This window comes from Lepisosteus platostomus, chromosome 14 (assembly GCF_059453375.1).
Source record: "Lepisosteus platostomus isolate fLepPlt1 chromosome 14, fLepPlt1.hap1, whole genome shotgun sequence".
Lineage (NCBI taxonomy): Eukaryota > Metazoa > Chordata > Actinopteri > Semionotiformes > Lepisosteidae > Lepisosteus > Lepisosteus platostomus.
In genome coordinates, this window is record NC_142624.1 from 20,399,565 (window position 1) to 20,416,913 (window position 17,349).

The 17,349-nt window shown below is 36.1% G+C and overlaps 1 protein-coding gene across 12 annotated transcripts in view; it reads right to left on the reverse strand.

The window, feature by feature from the left end:
* Positions 1 to 17,349, reverse strand: part of tns1b (tensin 1b) — a 264,722-nt gene that overhangs the window by 10,233 nt on the left and 237,140 nt on the right. For 9 of the 12 annotated variants that reach the window (XM_088604951.1, XM_088604948.1, XM_088604953.1 and 6 more), the window contains 8 exons: positions 16,403 to 16,596; positions 15,369 to 15,507; positions 11,516 to 11,611; positions 6,830 to 7,004; positions 5,344 to 6,101; positions 4,873 to 4,959; positions 4,242 to 4,373; positions 3,157 to 3,249 (listed from right to left, as the gene is read on the reverse strand). In XM_088604951.1, coding sequence (XP_088461077.1) covers positions 3,157 to 3,249; positions 4,242 to 4,373; positions 4,873 to 4,959; positions 5,344 to 6,101; positions 6,830 to 7,004; positions 11,516 to 11,611; positions 15,369 to 15,507; positions 16,403 to 16,596 — 1,674 coding nt within the window. The remainder of the gene's footprint in view (positions 1 to 3,156; positions 3,250 to 4,241; positions 4,374 to 4,872; positions 4,960 to 5,343; positions 6,102 to 6,829; positions 7,005 to 11,515; positions 11,612 to 15,368; positions 15,508 to 16,402; positions 16,597 to 17,349) is intronic. The other 3 variants (XM_088604952.1, XM_088604959.1, XM_088604955.1) reach the window with 1 other exon arrangement.

Sequence of the window (17,349 nt, forward strand, 5' to 3'; positions counted from 1 at the left end):
TATACTGTACATCAACTAAAGTATTAGTGTTGTCCTAGCAGACTGCCTTCTTATAGATGCGATTATTTACATCACCGTTTTGCAAGCAATAATCAAAATATTAAAATATTTAGAGCAATGCATACTACAGTAACAACAATATAACAGCAAATCTCAATATTTACAATTTCAGTTGTTTTGATTAGTTTGTAGTCAATCCATGAAATTTATTCTTTTCTGAAACCAGGAACATTACAAAATTGAAGTCAGGTCCAGGCTTCACTTTTGGCATGGGATTCCCTTTTTACAAAATAAAATACTGTACAGCCACGCTACATCTTAAAATGCTAGCTAGGCTATGTATTTTATGTTTACATAACATCAAGAAATATGATTACTAGACTAAGAAAAAACATTAAACGAAGCTACCATTTCAGTAACATCTAACCTAACACAAGTGCCACCTATCGATCTGTTTTGAGCAGTGAAGGGCTGAAAGTGGTATACCACAGTGTATTGACATGAGATTTGACAAGCATTCTAAATGGCTGCACCTGTGTTTTGATTTTCTAATTTGGAGTATAAAACACAAGAAAACAAAAAGTGCAAAGCTATTTTGTAAATTAATGTCATTACTTAAAAAACAAGGAACATGAAATTCTAAAAAAAACAGGATTAATTCAAGAGTTATTCATACTAATATTTTTTGGGTTATTTGCTGTGAAAGCAAAACTAGGTAAAAGAAGGCAGGTTTTGGTGTTGTCCTTGTATTTATGACTTTGTGAATGCCTGGCCATTGATCATAAACTCAAGAAATTTACTTTTGCATTTCAAAAATAGAATTGGCCTGATGCTCTATTTTCTATTTAGCTGAGCTATTCTTTCATGGAGGATGCTTAAATATTGTACATTAACAGAAAATAAGATTTAAAAAGTAGAAGTACAGAATTTTAAAATTATTTATCCAGGTGCTGGAACAGGTAAGGCATCTATAAAAATGCTTCTTGAAAGTCTTAATCCTCTGTTAGTCACATTGTGCTCCTTGGCTAACCCATTATAAATGTAAAACAGACGTTTTAGGGTTTTGGCTCATACTTAATCCTTTCATGTTACAGGTCCCTGATTGCCAGTCCTTAAAACTATATTTGAGCACAAAGAATTTATTCAACTATATATTGGTAAGAGAGTTTAATGTAAACAGCTGAAAGGGAAATGGTTTCCACTAGAAAAGACATTCTTTCCCAAGCTAAGAAAAATTAATCTCTTTCTGTTGCCTAGATCTGACCATGGATTGGAATTAAACAGAAAGGCTCTTTCTTAAAGAGGAGGGGAATGTTAGATGAAAGGTTTTAAAATACATTATCATTAATAGCTTATGGATCTCATCAGTATTGTTAATTGTGTAAACTAATCTCTGAAAAACTTAATATTAAACAAGTAAACACAAGCCTCAGACTTGTTTAAATACATACTATCATTTAGATCTAATGTTATAATAAAATTGTCTTCTCTCTCTGGTTTCATGGCTTCATCACTTTAATGAAGTACCAGTACGTTACAGAAATAAGGAGAATAACATTTCGAATTATTTCTGAATACATCAGGACACTTTTTGTTTTTAGTCAAGGTGTGTTTAGTTGTTTCTAATGTACTTATGTACTTCTGCCTTAGGCTATTTGCCATTCTAGGTTGCAACCGAGTCATACTGTAAGTATGTAAGCAGACTGTTGAAGAAGACTAAGCTTCTATAGGACCATAACACTCAACAGTTTATGGACAAATCTTTAGATAGGACTACTGTACGCAAACAATAATTGAAACATTAAAATTATTTTGACACTCCCATTCCTTTTCTGCTTCTCAATCATTCAGAATTTCTCTCAATAATAAACAGACGCTTACATAACATTTACCCAAACAGGATGTTTTCAAAGTAATGACAAACCCAACCCATAGCTGTACTGTACCTTTCACATGGAAGTTGTGATAAGAAATTCTTGTCTGTGTAGCTAAATATAACATGTATAATAAAAATAACATCCCGACATGAACATCAAGGCCATAAACGTGACTTAAACAAGATTCCAAGACTTTACTCTTTTGCCTTTTAAACAAATATACAAGCATGCTGATTACAGAAGACACATATTTGTTAGTGTTAACCACATTTAACGATAGACGACTTTTTACGCAACAAAAAATGTTTACTATTTATACTTCTTCTGTTTTTCTTAGAAGAAGTTTTTTTCTTAAAAGTCGACAACTATACACTACAATATAAAAATAAAACATTACACATTGATACTGCAGAAGAACATAAGAAGGGCTTCAAGAAAATGCCATATGGTCTGTCTAGTGTATTTGGTTGTTAGAATGTGATTAATCCAGGAATTTCTTCAATTTCTTCAATTGTATCAAGGTATAAAATTCAACAATGTTACTGAGTAGTTTGTTCCAGACTCCCACAGATTTCCTCTGTATAAAGATGTATCTACTGTTCTCAGTTTTAATTACACATCTCCTGAATATCTGCTTGTGTTCTGTAGGCTGTATTTTACTGTAAATCTTGACAAAGTCCTTCAAGATTGCTTTGTCAGTATGTTTGAAAAGTCACTGTTAGTCTCCTTGTTTCAGAATTAAAAAGATCATGAATTCATCTTTTTATTATGGGATTATGGTTACAGTATATCATTCTCTGTGTAAACTGACAACCAAAAGTTTACAATTATATTAAAAGAGGTCTAAATCATGGGTTGTATAGTTTTAACATTACTTCTCATACCAGGAATGCTACCTGCTTGTCATTGTTCTACTGTACATACAAAATGTTTGTATCCTTTCACTTTGTTACCCATTTATTGTTACACATTTGCGTAGTTTAATTAACAGTAACTAATTCAACAACTAAGCTCCTTTTTTGTCTTATTTTTTGTCATACTATCAGCTCCAGAAGATGGCACTAAATACAACATAGTGGCATCGTACATAGACTCACCAATCTACTGACTTCATCCTCCACATTGTTAAAAAATCTGTGCATTTACAACTACAAGGCTTGGCAATAGAAAATTCGGCTGCTATACATTACAAACCTCAATCCAAAAGGTGCAGGGGTTTTTAAAGAACAAAGAATTTCCAAGTCAATTTGGTTAGATTACCAATCTGTTAAGTACTTACCAAAGTAAGGTTCATTAGGACACCCCTTCAGTTTAACCCCTTTGGGACTTGTTTCTATCAAAAAGTGTCGCACAAGCTCATTGGTAATGTCACCTGCAACAAGAGGAGCAAGAATATAAGTCTGTTTTCTCAGGCGTGTATGCAGAAAACTCAGAATGCTTTTGGGCACTTGTCTGTGTTCAAAAGTAGAATGTTAATTTTAGTATGATTGATTATAAATCAAAATACTATTGACAATGAATATAGTAACCTAAGTTTAGAAACAACAGATTACAGTAATTTAATAGCTATACAGGTATACAGAATAATTCTCTACAGTGATCCAGGCCTGGGGGAAGTTTGTAAGCATGTTCATAACAAAGTCTAATATGTTAAAAATACAATTTTAGAGTTGGGACAGATCATTTTGTGTGTGAGAAGCTAAAGGATAATATTTCTGTATTTACTGCCACAGGTGTTGCTATGGTAGTGCAAAAAGGCAATGGATGCTCTAAAATACTCTAAAGAGATATCTCAACATCCAATAATATCTGCTCAGACAGGTCAAGTCATAAGTGTTTCAAAAACTTTTGAATATTAGTTGGAGAAAATCAATTGTGAAATTGCCTTTATATTTAAGTATTTGGCTTGAGTGGGTCAGAGAGGAATAAAACAATAACATTGCATAGAGATTATATATCACCAGTTTAGGAATGGACAAAGATTCAGGCAATGGGGTTGAAAATGCCTTTGACAAGGTGTAGCAGAGCTAGTCTCAGCTGCCTAGGCTGAGGGAGGTCTCCTTTAGCTCATGCGGCTGGCTCGCTGTGGGTTCGCGCCCCAGGTGTTACGGGCCGAATCGGCGGGGTGGAGCGGCGGAGGTCAAGAGATCGCGCGGAATCGCGACGGTCACACAGGCTTAAGACTAATGTCTAGCATTGTAAATACAGTACATCTTATTTTAAAGAGCTGATAGTAATGTAGATTTGTAATAGGGATAATGCTTACATATTGTTGCATTGTCTGAGAGGAAGACCCATTTAGCAGGGAGCCCATTAGTTCATAATGACTGAGCAATAGACAGTGCTTTGGCTGGGATACCATACCTTTTTTATTTTGCTGTACCACTGTGGGAGGAGGAGAGGCTACCTTCATGGCAAGGCCGTAGGCTCCCCTGAATGAGTGGCTGTCTCGTATAACAAAGGCCCCCGGCTCTCTGTCCTTCAGCAAACCGATTGCTGAAAGAAGAAGGGAAGAGGAAATCCAGTGTTTCATGATCTCCTTTCAGATACAGTTACCACATAATCTCCTTATTTTGGTGTTTGTAATCAGAAAGAGAGAAGGAAAATGAGAGATTGTGCATAATGGGTTGCATTTCATTTAATAATATTTAGCATAGATGAAAGTCAAAGTCAGAATTAAAAAAATGTGCCCTCAGAATATGTTTAGTATTTTGTTATTTCCCATATAACTAGATGCATACGGAGTAAATTAAGATGCACATGTACAGTATGTCATTACATTGCTACTGCTTGCAACTATACTTCTGTAAGTGTGCTAAGCTAAATGGAGATTTCTTATGAAGAATGGTTAAAATTAATAGTAGAGTCAATAAGATTTTAATATATGTAATGTAGTATAGCTAAAGTGTACTGAACTATAAACAGCACCAATATCAAATTAATTTAGATCAAACTAATTTTGTTAGCACAGTCCATACTGCATACTCTCCCTTACCTTGCTCCCGAGAAATGTCTGGTTTATACCAGAACTTTGAAGTATCCTGCACAAACTTCACATTGGCCCTTGTCTCTGGACTTGCATCTGTACAAAGTTGTCAGCAAGACCAATTACAAAAAAAGAACGGGGGGTTAATTTGAGATACACAATATGTGGCATTGTGACTTTAGAACATACAGTACGTGTTATCTGCAGTCAATAAACTGTCTCTGTGTTTATGTAAGATAATTTTAAACTTATTCAATCTAATTTTTTAATATTTTTTTAATTCTAGAAAATCTCAGTGAAAATACCCTAACCTTCTTTTTTATTTTACCACGGTAATTAAGATACATTTATAGTAAATATTTTCAAGAACTGAAAACCCCCCAGAAAGATATTTCCATTATTATTATTATGATGATGTACCCTATTGCATGCTTATTTATAAATACTTCAAAACACAAAAGCCAAACATTATATGCTTACCGCACATGGTGAGCTTAGAGAAGTCTGGCAAGGTGTGAGAGAAGGATGCACTTGGGGTGCTGCCACCACTTGACACAGGAGAGGACATCTTTCCATTCAGTGTGCCATAAGACAGAACACCATTGGGGCGCTCGCCACTGGACATTCGCCTCTTCTCTGGGAGTACAGGCTGTGGGGCGGGGCTGCCTTGCCGGAGCCCTGGGCTTTCTGCGAAGCCAGCAGGTGAGACAGGGAAGGAGGGTGTCGATGGTGGGTGGTAACCAGAGGAGCTGCTCTGTCTTGACAGTGTGCCATGTCTCTCATCGGGACTGGAATACCCATACATCACATGTCTCTCCAGACTTGGACTTCCGGGGGTCACTTGGCTAACTGCTGGATGCCTGCCCAGTACAGGGCTGCTGGGAGTCCCTGGCTCACTTCCATTTGCTGCCACTATGTGGCGCCCCATGGCAGGACTTCCTTGGTTGACCATCCGTCGTGCCAGCGCTGGACTTGGAGGTGTGTTGGTAGCCACTGTGCGGTGGAGGGTGTGAGGGCTTCCGGGCACTGTGTGGACACCCACAACACTGACCTGAGCACCTTCAGGTTGGTATGGACTGTAATCAGGACCCACATAGCTGCCTGTCATGCTGCCAGAGCCAGGGAAAGAAGGGGTGGGGACACGGTATGTGCTTTCTGAAGGTTGGGAGCGGAAACCCGAGTCAGCCACATGGGGGGGTGTACCCATTCGGATACTGCTGTCAGCAGAAGGATAGCTTCTGATACAGAAGGAGAGAAGATAAGCTGGTCATTAGAAATTTAAAACGTCAATTTGAACATTGTTTATACTGCACAAAGATTCTCCAAATCAACTTTTTTTATTTTCATTAGATAGTTACATTACATGAAGATGATACTCATGTGCTCATCAAAAGGGGAGATGATATTCTCTTGATGTGTATTCAGCTAACTAGATGCAAATTCGAATAAATAACAGGATGAAGGGACCATCCTGAATTCTCATCTGAGTTTTAAAAATGAACAGATTTCATACACATTATAATTTAATTAAGCCTGTGATATTTTTGAAATACAGAATAAACCTGCGTGTATTCCATAAAGCTGCAGAACAGCCAAAAAAAGTAAGGCAGGAAAACCACACTCTCAGTAAGAGCCTTTCTGAGGGAAATAAAACAGTCACTTCTTGACATGCATTTCCTCTTCATTTATCATTTATCTTGGGAAAACACAAGGGTTTTCAGACTTAGACTTATTTCCTTAAGAGTACAGTAAAGATTAATTTAAATGTAAGTGACTGAAGCTTTTGTGCTATTCGTGTTGCAGTTTATTGTAAAATAAACGTGGTCCTACAGGTACTTCTTTCAAAGAATTCATTCATACAACTATTCATTCACAATTCCTTTAAAACCACAGATGAAATCCAGGTTCTTAATATGCAATTACTTTCTGTTAAGGGAGTTTCTTATGAGATATGGTTATTGCTCACCCTTCAGCACTTTGAATGGGACTGCTGGTTGACAGGGGCGAGCTGAAGGCATGAGAGGGGGCTGTGTGTCTCCCTGGGCTATCCATGCCATAAGTGGGTGGTACAGGGGAGCCTGGCTGGCCTCCTCCCCCAGCTGCAGCTGTCCGAGCAACTGACTCCACATAACTCCGAGGCTCTGTAAACAAAGATGGCACCAAGAAAACAGATTTTATTATCATGTACTGTACTGATTTAAATTGATTATTCTTTATCATTAACACTGTAGTGATTTTAAAGAGAAACTATATTTACTGATTTTCTTGATCCTTTCTGTGGTCCACTAATTACATTAAAAAAGTAATTCAGTAAAAAAAGTCATTTTTTAGACATTATCCAAACATCTACTTACATTATATACAGTTTCTAACTGAAATGGACTCTACAGGAACAATATGGGTAAGATTCACAATCAAACTTGATCAAATCTAAACTTTACTGGTATTTAAAATGACAGAACCTAGTAATTTTGATTTTTTTCGTTCAATTTTCAAGGACCATTTGTGAAGGGAAGCAAATTATTTCACTCAATTTAGCTACTGAGCATTAAAAAGAGGTTAAACTGAATATTACATGCAGACAAAAAAAATAGTTTCTTGCATTGATTCAATAAAAGCCTGTCTTCTGTGCTGAAATGAAAGGTATTGTCTTCTCTTGTTGTTATTTCCTGCATTCATCTTTCACTGCTCAGTAGTAAAATCATTAGTGTTTTTTTACTGCTCTGAACTTGCTTGCTTTGTTCTCATGCTTTTTTTTTCTCTCTGCCTCAGGTATATTACCAGTAGGTGCAATGAATGAGAACAGAATGACAATATACTGCTTCTTCTTAATAGGGAATGCAAAGGAACTCAATGCACTTGTTTTAACTGGTAATGCTAAAATGATTAACCAAATGTCATATTTGTATTACACCTCTACAAATGCAGTATATCTAATTATTTTTATTTAAAATTACATATTTTTACATACCTTTTGTTTGCATATTTTTTTTCAAAACATTAAAATGGGTATGGGTAGGGTTGTATGGGGACAGATTAAAATTGGTATTCGAGGTAGATTAAATACTGCTTTACTTTCACTCCAGCTCGTGCAGGCTTTGATTTTCCCATAACATTTTGTTCTCTCCAATTTTCTACAGTTATTTGAATTTCATCTCTGATGCTGAAATTACTTTTGCTCCATATAAGATTCAAATAAACGTTATGAAGACTAAAGTTAAGTGTACAGTGACTGGAAACAAATGTTTGCTTTAAATCGTTACCTCATTAAGCTCAAATTCAAGAATGCTGTTAGCATTCTGAATGAAAAAAAGAATGCCATTTTAACATATTGCAATACATTGTAGAAATACAAGAACAAGTGCACAGAGTGCAGTTTAAGGATTGTAATGGATGAATATTTTTGACAAGTAGAAGGAAACTAGATTCAATCTGATTGTTGGTTCTGTACCTTTAAAAATGAGACATACAAATATCACCCTGAAAGAAAGCAGTGGAAATGACAATGTTTCTCCCTTAAAAAAGGAAATGAAACTGAAGGAAATCTATAAATCAAGTACAATGTCATCACTACTATTAAGAATGGGAAAACAATGTTTGAAACAGGAAGGAACACAGAATGTTATTATAATTAGATTTATGGCTGGTTGAATGATGTACAGTTCCTTAAATAATATTAAATGTTTACTGTACCTCAATTTAAAAGTAACACAATGCAAAACATTGATATAGAATCTATATTTACATATAAACATGTAAACTATAGACTTGTAAGATAGTACCTTCAGATATTGTAATTTAGGAAATTGATATTTATATTATTAATCCAATAAAGAAATCTACTGAAAAGAGGTAGATAGCCATGATAGGCTCCGTCTCCCCCACTAACCAGTATTGGATAAAGTGGTTAGAAAATGGATGGATGGAATATGAATAGGCAATAAGAATGTAAAATGTGGAAAAAATCACAAAAAACTGAGATGGTTATTTTGCAGGACACATTATTACGGTGTGATCTTGTTGTGGAGTATCTCGCTTGCAGCACCCTTCAAATAATGGAGAGCCCTGGGATGTGTTACTGGTGTGAGGGTGGCAGGATAACAAAGTGATGTGGAGTACTCTCATACAGCCATTCTTACCTTCCTCATTTTCATTTAAAGGACTACTGTCTGCATCTGACAGCAGAAAAAGACAAGGAAAGGAAAGTCAAAGAACTGATGTTTTACAGTGAGAGAGTGGAAGAAGAAAGGACCATCAGAGAAATAGTGTGAAAGAATCAGGTCAGAGCAAAAGAGAAGATAGTGGAAATGGAGGGACAGAAAATGCAAGAGCTGGAAAGGAGTGAAAATATGAAAAGAAAGAAAAAGTTTGCTTAGTAAGCAAATCTGCTACTCAAATAGACATGTAACCCCTTCTTAGTAGTGAATTATATATAGTATTAGACAAGGAATTCAGAAGTGTTAAATCTATTAACTTCCAAGAAAACAAGTTTGGAGGTTATGTCAATGGTGTAATGTTTCACCATGGTGTAGAACATACCACTCTCTGATTCTTTTTAAAAGATTAAATTGAATGTTTTGTACTTAACATCCTTCAGCTGCACATGTAAACCCACTTGAAGTACATGTAGTAAGAAACAACTCTTATTAAAAAACATCAACTTTATATATAATCATTTTTCTCTTCGTATGTAAGCAACCCTTGTCTCTTCTATGTAGCAAGGGAAAAATATTACATTCTCAAATGAGTCTGTCTAATCCAACAAAAGCATTCAATAACTCCAAAGATCGAAGTGTGGCTCTCTTGGTTTTTCTAAATGGCAGCATATCGCTTAGTCAAAGATGTAAATTACCCCACCAACACCACCAAAAACCCAAATATATACACAGAGCATCTAAGAGGTGTCTGACTGATTTATCACTGAAACCTGGTTTGCGACTTGATTGCATGCTGTGCCAACACTGTTATGTAGCCTTCATTCATATTATATCACAGTATGTTTCCACAAACTATTAGCATGTTCTGTATAAATCAGTTCAGGCATTTGCCATTCTGTGAACCATCAGAGCTTGAGTTCACACCATTTTAGCCAAATCAAACATTTTAAACAGCAGAGGTTGTTTTTAGTTAAAGGACTAACTTTTGGCGTAATACTTTAAGACTTCAGAGTATTAACCATAGAATAAAACATGTTAAAAAGTAAACCCAATGCTTTTAGGAAACTGAAACAATGCAGTATTTCATTATTTATTACAACAGACATGTTTGAGATAGATCTCACACCCGAAGAAGGCTCCACAGCTGAAATATTGTCTTTCCTTTCTTCTCTTTTCAGCATGGAATAAACCTTTACTTCCTTTGCAGCCTATGCATGCTGACGCAGCTATCTACTTGAACTACTTCTATCTAAACTATGGGCCCATCTATAGAATCATCACTCAGGATCATTGCATTTCTCTAATGGCAGGGTGCATAGCTGTTCACTGTTCCAGCAATTACCTGTTGCCAACATTTTAGGTGCCGGCGTTCTCTTGTGGTCCTTTTAGTGCTGGCAAATACATATATCCACAAACTGAATGATGCCCCAGTAAAAGTACTGTCCCTGGGGACAATGCCCCTAGTGGCATCACAATATACATTAGGTAGCAGTCTTTCATTTGAGCTTTCACGGTCTGAATAAAATGTTTTAAAAAGTATGAATGTGTCATTTTATATTTTTTTTTACTAAATGGGACACAATAGGAGGGGTCTAAATAATTCTGCTAAATACTTTTGCTACACAGCTGTTTAACTGCAAATCTTTCATCTATTGACTTGTACTTCAGTTATTCTTAAAAAATAGCTATGTCACTCACAGTAACATCAATTCTAAACTGGATGCTTAGCCCAACTAACTCCATTAACAAAAGGCTTAGCATAATGACTGAACTCAGCAGTTCCAGCTGCGACCCATTTTATAGTATTACTTTTATGAATATCAACAGCTAGAAGTTCCATAAAGGCAGAAAATAGCAATCGGTGATATTGTGCAACCTTGTCTAGTAGTGCTAAATAATCTGTGAAATTAATTAATTTATTACATGTTACAACAGCTGTTAAAGGGAAAATATAAATGAATATTTTTTGGAGTAATGGATCAAGTCAAATCAACATTTTTCTTTAGCAGATGACTGCTTTCCTTTACCGAAGCTTGTTCGATTGTGAAGAACTAGTTCACAAATCACTAATTTCAGAGTGCTAAAATCGTACAAATGATCTATAGATTAACCTTTATTAGATATAATGGACAGTAACTAGAGTATAGTAACGGTTTTTTATATTTAAAATAAGGTCAGAGTTCATATATGGTGGGACTCTGGATAAGGAGATAATGTTTTCAACCATTTTCTATGAAAAGATAAGAATTATTAAAATCTCCAGAAAATATTATGAATGGGGAAAAGGATACAATGAAATAATAATTGCCTTTATCACCATTGTAAAAACTAACAGTAGAACCTATGAATAAGCCCCAGTGCCCTAAAGTAAAAAAAAAAACGAGGTGATACACAGTGCTTTCACTTTCATACTTTTACAGGGCCTCTACTGTTTGGATCTCTTGAAAACATTTTTCAGGAGTGTTCAGAACAATTTTAGATAAACGTGGACTCACCAGTTCCAGACTGTTGGAGAAGGATCTCAGCTGGGTTGTGAGGCTTCAATCCAAGGGCTGACAGAGGAGTTTTTGCTAGGCCAGGAGGGGAACGGCCTAAGAGAGAGAGTATCATTTTCAACATCAAGCACAAACACTGTTTTACCAGTAAATGCTATGGATGCATGTGTGTTCAACATATTCTGTAAGTCTGTGTGTTTCAATGCTATATGTTGCTAAATTTTCAAACTGTTTTCATAACCATACAGTAATTGGCCCTAAGTATTGATATAGTTTAAAATATAACCTCATTAATAAGCTGATATCACTAATTGTACTAATTTAATATTTGGAGTGTCCTGTGGTACTGTATATTGGTTTCTTTTTGTGAATTTCAGTGGAATGAGGAAGGAACCTAGCCATTAAAGGGAGTCTAATAATAGTTTTGTTTGGCAAAAGCATTTGTAGCAAGAATAATTTACTCATTGGGTCTGTCATCACTTGAGAGAAAATTGATACTGCAGTAACAATAAAAATTATTCCAATACATAATTTCAGAGAATGAAGGGTAAGAATGATTTGGAATGTTTTAACTTGGTAAATCAAGCTAGTATTTTCAAATGTGTATGTGGCATATACTGTACATGTATACTCATGTATACTCACACATCAAAACAAAACAATACACACGTTATAAAGAAATGAATGTGTGTATACAGTACACATACAGTATAACACAAACAATCCTTACTGCCATGCAACAGTTTGAAAATATTCTGGTTTCAGTACTATTACATTAGCACTATAGTAAATTAGTACTAACATAGTAATATGTAGCAAAGAATACTACTGTATTGTGCAGCATGGCATCTAAGAACATTTATGAGCAGAGATTAACCTGATGACTTTTGTTACAGTTGCTGTTTTCTTGTAATTAAATATGTTCTACAGTAGGAAAGCCAGCTTGACAAACTGCAGTATCTAAGTATATAAAATAATTTACAGCTTTCTGAAACCAGCTCAGTCTCTGTCTTTCATAATCTTACTTTCCATGTGCATGCAAAATGAAATAGAGGGAGAGAAAGAGTGCTGGATGGAAGGGACAGACACGACACTGGAACTGTTTCATGCATCTTCCACTTACCAAAGAATCCCAAACAATTCTTTGTTTTGCAGCCAAATGCTGCACACTGCTATGGCATTTGGGCTGTTTTAGATGGGTTCCATATAACACCTACATTTCACTGTAGGAGGAGGGAGCCGTCATAAAATACAGTCTTAAATCATTCTATTTGTTCTAATGTTCACAAAGGAAAGAGTTCATGTCAACATTCTGCTTTCATGAAAACATGAAAAAATATGCAGCCATATCACCCTGCAACTCACAACTGGTAACCCACTGAAGCTAAGCAGGTGTGAGCCTGGTCAGTATCTGGATGAGAGACCTCCTGGGAAAAACTAAGGTTGCTGCTGGAAGAGGTGTTAGTGGGGCCAGCAGGGGGCGCTCAACCTGCGGTCCATGTGGGTCCTAATGCCCCAGTATAGTGACGGGGACACTATACTGTAAATAAGGCGCCGTCCTTCGGATGAGACGCAAAACCGAGGTTCTGACTCTCCGTGGTCATTAAAAATCCCAGGGCATTTCTCGAAAAGAGTACGGGTGTAACCCCGGTGTCCTGGCCAAATTTCCCATTGGCCTCCTAATAATCCCCATCTATGAATTGGCTTCATTACTCTGCCTCTCCTCCCCACTGATAGCTGATGTGTGGTGAGCGTTCTGGCGCACTATGGCTGCCCTTACATCATCCAGGTGGATGCTGCACATTGAAGGTGGTGGAGGAGAGTCCCCATTACCTGTAAAGCGCTTTGAGTGGAGTGTCCAGAAAAGTGCTATATAAGTGTAAGCAATTCTTATTATTATTAATATGCAGTACATGCATGTCAGTATTTAAATGCAACAAAACTGTACAATCTTGATGATACTTGCAATTATTGTGGAATTCTAAGATTTATCACTATTTTTATTGCTTCTCCTTCAAATAGATAACTTTCTTTGTGATTTAGGAAGCAAAATCCTAGTGGGTACCTCAAACAGAGATCTCTTCATAACAGCATATTCTTCAAAGCCCACAAGAGCACTGGAAGGTTTTTATGAAAGCAAAACACTGATGGAATTCTTTCTCATCTGTGGGTTGAAGAATGTCTATTAGTCAACACAAACCCTTACTGGAAAAATAATATAACTTGTCAATAAGACTGTATGTGCTTTCTGATTTTATTTGATTACAAGTAATACACAACTCAGTACTTGAACTGGCATAAACATAATTTATTTTTTTAATTGTGCTGGGATTCTATAGTGATACTCTGTTCAGGGAAGAAACCATATATTTTTAAAACATTGAACATTGTATCGTTGTACAGATATTAACCCTAGACTTTGGTATGTACTGTAATCTTCTTTTCTTACAGCAATTCCAAATATTACAGTGCTGGTTTTAATGTTGACTAACAGACAATTTGTTAAACTAATTGAAACACTAATGCTTCATAGAAATAGGAAAAGGATATCTATAAAGCCTAAAAACCCACCACCAAGAGAATCAGCTTTAAATAAGACAAAATAAAAAATCAAAACTTTTTCTGAAGTTAGATTGAAAACTCAGGTGTTTGTGAACCACTGTTTTTCAGTAATACCTAAAGTCTCTCTTAACTAACAGTTAATATGTTTTTTGTAATTGTTATTATTAACCTAAACTGTGACTTTTGCACTATGAAAAAAAATTCTTAAATGTTTTTGTCACGAGATTAATATTTGTGCTTGTATACATCTGTATACACATCTGTACATTTCAACACTGTTTTTAAAATGTTTTTTTAAACAAGTTAATATACCATTATTATGAGAATAATTCATAATTAAGTCATTGATTTTGTCATGTTCTTCTTTTGTTAAAATATGTTGCTCTTTTCACAGTTTCAGAATAATTGCTTAATACTTCTAAACGTAGCATTTCTTGCTATGATTACAAATTTCAAGAAAAGTAATTGATTGAATTAAAAACACCTGAAAATGGGTTATGATCTTATTTTCCTAAACAAAGATAACCAAAGAATTCTCTCATCTACATGATTGTGTCGGTTAACATATGTTGTGTATGTATCCATCCAATTCCTATACATTTTGTGAAACAAAGGGATGTGGGGGAGCCAGAGCCTATCCTGGAAACCAATACACGCAAGGCAGAATGCACCCTTGGTGAAACACCTGTCCATCATAGGGCACAGACAGACACAAACATGTACACACTCACACCAGGGTCAATTTTCCAAAAACCCAATTAGCCTTACATTTACAGTATGTTCTGGAATGTGGGAGCAAACCGGAGCACCCAGAGCATACCCACACGAACATGTGAAGAACACATAATCTCCACACAGACAGTACCCCAGATCCAGAATAGGACCCATGGCCACAGTGCTGTGAGGCAGCAATGCTAACCACTGCACCACCATGTAGCCCAACAACCTTTGTAAACAGGCTGATTTATCAATCTTAACATTTTTCAACCGGGTTGCAATTTTACTTTGACACCTACAGTATTAAACCTTAAAACATGTAACATGTTTAATCATCTAATAGCAAAAACTGAATAAGTGAAAATGGTATCACTATCTGTACAGTTCTACCATAGAATGTTAGGAAAAATTATATGAATTCAAAAAGCAAAACCTTCAGCTACAAAAAATTAAAAATGTGGCACCATTAATTTCTAAATTTACATAGTGATGGGTTTTTAGGAGGCCATCTACAGTATCTGTAGTCTACTCGTTTGTAAACAGCGCCCTCTTCCTCCAGGGATGGTGAACTTACACAGGTTGTAGTAAGGGGTTTGTGGCGACACAGGAAAAGCAGGGGTCAGGGGAAGGACCTCACCACCACTGCTGGATGTGGGACTTAGTGGAGCGCCATCTATTTCTTCAAATGCCTCTCTGTAGCTGTGCATATGTGGCTGCACAGGACAAGAAGAGAGCATCATACATTTATGAGGCTTTCAAAAACAAAGTCATGTAAAATGCAGCTCTGTTCTAGAAGAGAAATACTTCGATGGTCTACTTTTCAATGACTCCTCAAGATTCAAGATCTTTTGTATGTACTGTATGCCTTTTCATAGCAACCATTGAATGACATGATTCTACAACTTTACAAATACATATTATTTATCCTTATATGGCATAAAATAAAAAATGTGAATAAGTGGGCCAAAGACAGCAGCCAGTGCTTGAACCTTGGAACTACATCATAGTACTTTCTGTATCCACATTGCTAAGTTTCTGTATTTACATATGTGACTATTTCAGAACTAAATGGTTAGTTCCATAAAATACAATTTGTGTATAATAATGTGTTCCATGCAGTATTATAATATTTAATGCAGAACTTTTGACAACTCAAAGATATTGTTCACTAAATTAATTGGTAACGTGAATAATTGGAACGCCTACTGTACTGTATATATCTGAGTACTATTAGTTGATTAGTTGACTAATATTATTTATTAGGTATTTGTTCTAATTTTACTTGTTCTCATAAAAAAACATATCTTCAAAAGGTAACTATTAAAGGGCTTGTCATTTTGAATATTCAAAATGAGTCACAGGGTAAATATACTGTATACTGTCCTTCCTTTGAATACATTTTAGGAATTGGTAAGATACCAGTAAAAAGTTAAAAATGCGCTATTTTGCTGTTAACACTTTCTAAACCCAGTCATCTTGTATTTACACAAAAACAGCTAAATCTCAACAGCCATAATGAGGAGCCACAGATGGAACATCTATTCAGGTGTGAAAAGACTGGAAACATGTATTTGCTTGGTTCGTAGAAAGCATCTTATAAATATGTACCTCCTTTGGTCGGCCCCCTGGATTTGCAGCAATAGTATTGACCACCTCGGGAGAGACGCATCGAATGGGGGACCGAACCATGGTACTGTGGGTAGAGCTTCCGTCGTGGCCATTCTCATACTGTCCTTCACTGGTTGTTCTGCGTCGTGTGGGGGCGGACGATTCATCAGGCAACATTCCTTGGGACCGGACACCTGCACAAAAACAGGACACCTGAGCTTCAAACAGTGTTAAAATGTTCTGCTAGTCAATCAATTACACACACAGTTTCCAAAACAATGAAACATATACAATATAAATAATATTTAATATTCAGTATTTTCACGAAATAAAACTATGAACATTTTCTCTAGTCATTGAAGCAAACAATCCAGTTTTATTCTAGTTCTCTGGATAATAGCACTTCTGATTTAATGTCCTGCAAGAGCTTGAAATGAGCAAATTCCAACAATTTTTGTTAAGCACAAAGAATGCACTGTTTAAAATAAACAGGAACTCTTAAGCAAACAATCATTTTTTTTCTAAATGTGTGGCACAAAAAGACTTAAATGCTTAAATTATTATTATGAATACTTTTTTCAAAGCATGTCCAAATAACCTGGCTGTAGAAATAATCATCTTGACAAAGCCTGCTACAGAACTTCCATCCACCTGTTTTCCATCCATTTTTGAAAAACGATTCTTCCAATTCAGGATCAGGATTGCGGGGAGCCGGAGCCTATCCTGGCAAGCAACGGGCACATCCTGGATGGGACGTCAGTCACAAACACAGACACACAAATACTCACACCTTTCCCAAAAGTGAATTAATCTACAGTACCAGTAGGTTTTTGGACTGTGGAAGGAAACCAGAGCACCTAGAGGAAACACTCGTGAACCCAGGGGGAACCTAACAACTCCATACAGATATCACCCCAGGTCTAGAATTGAATCCAAAATCCCAGTGC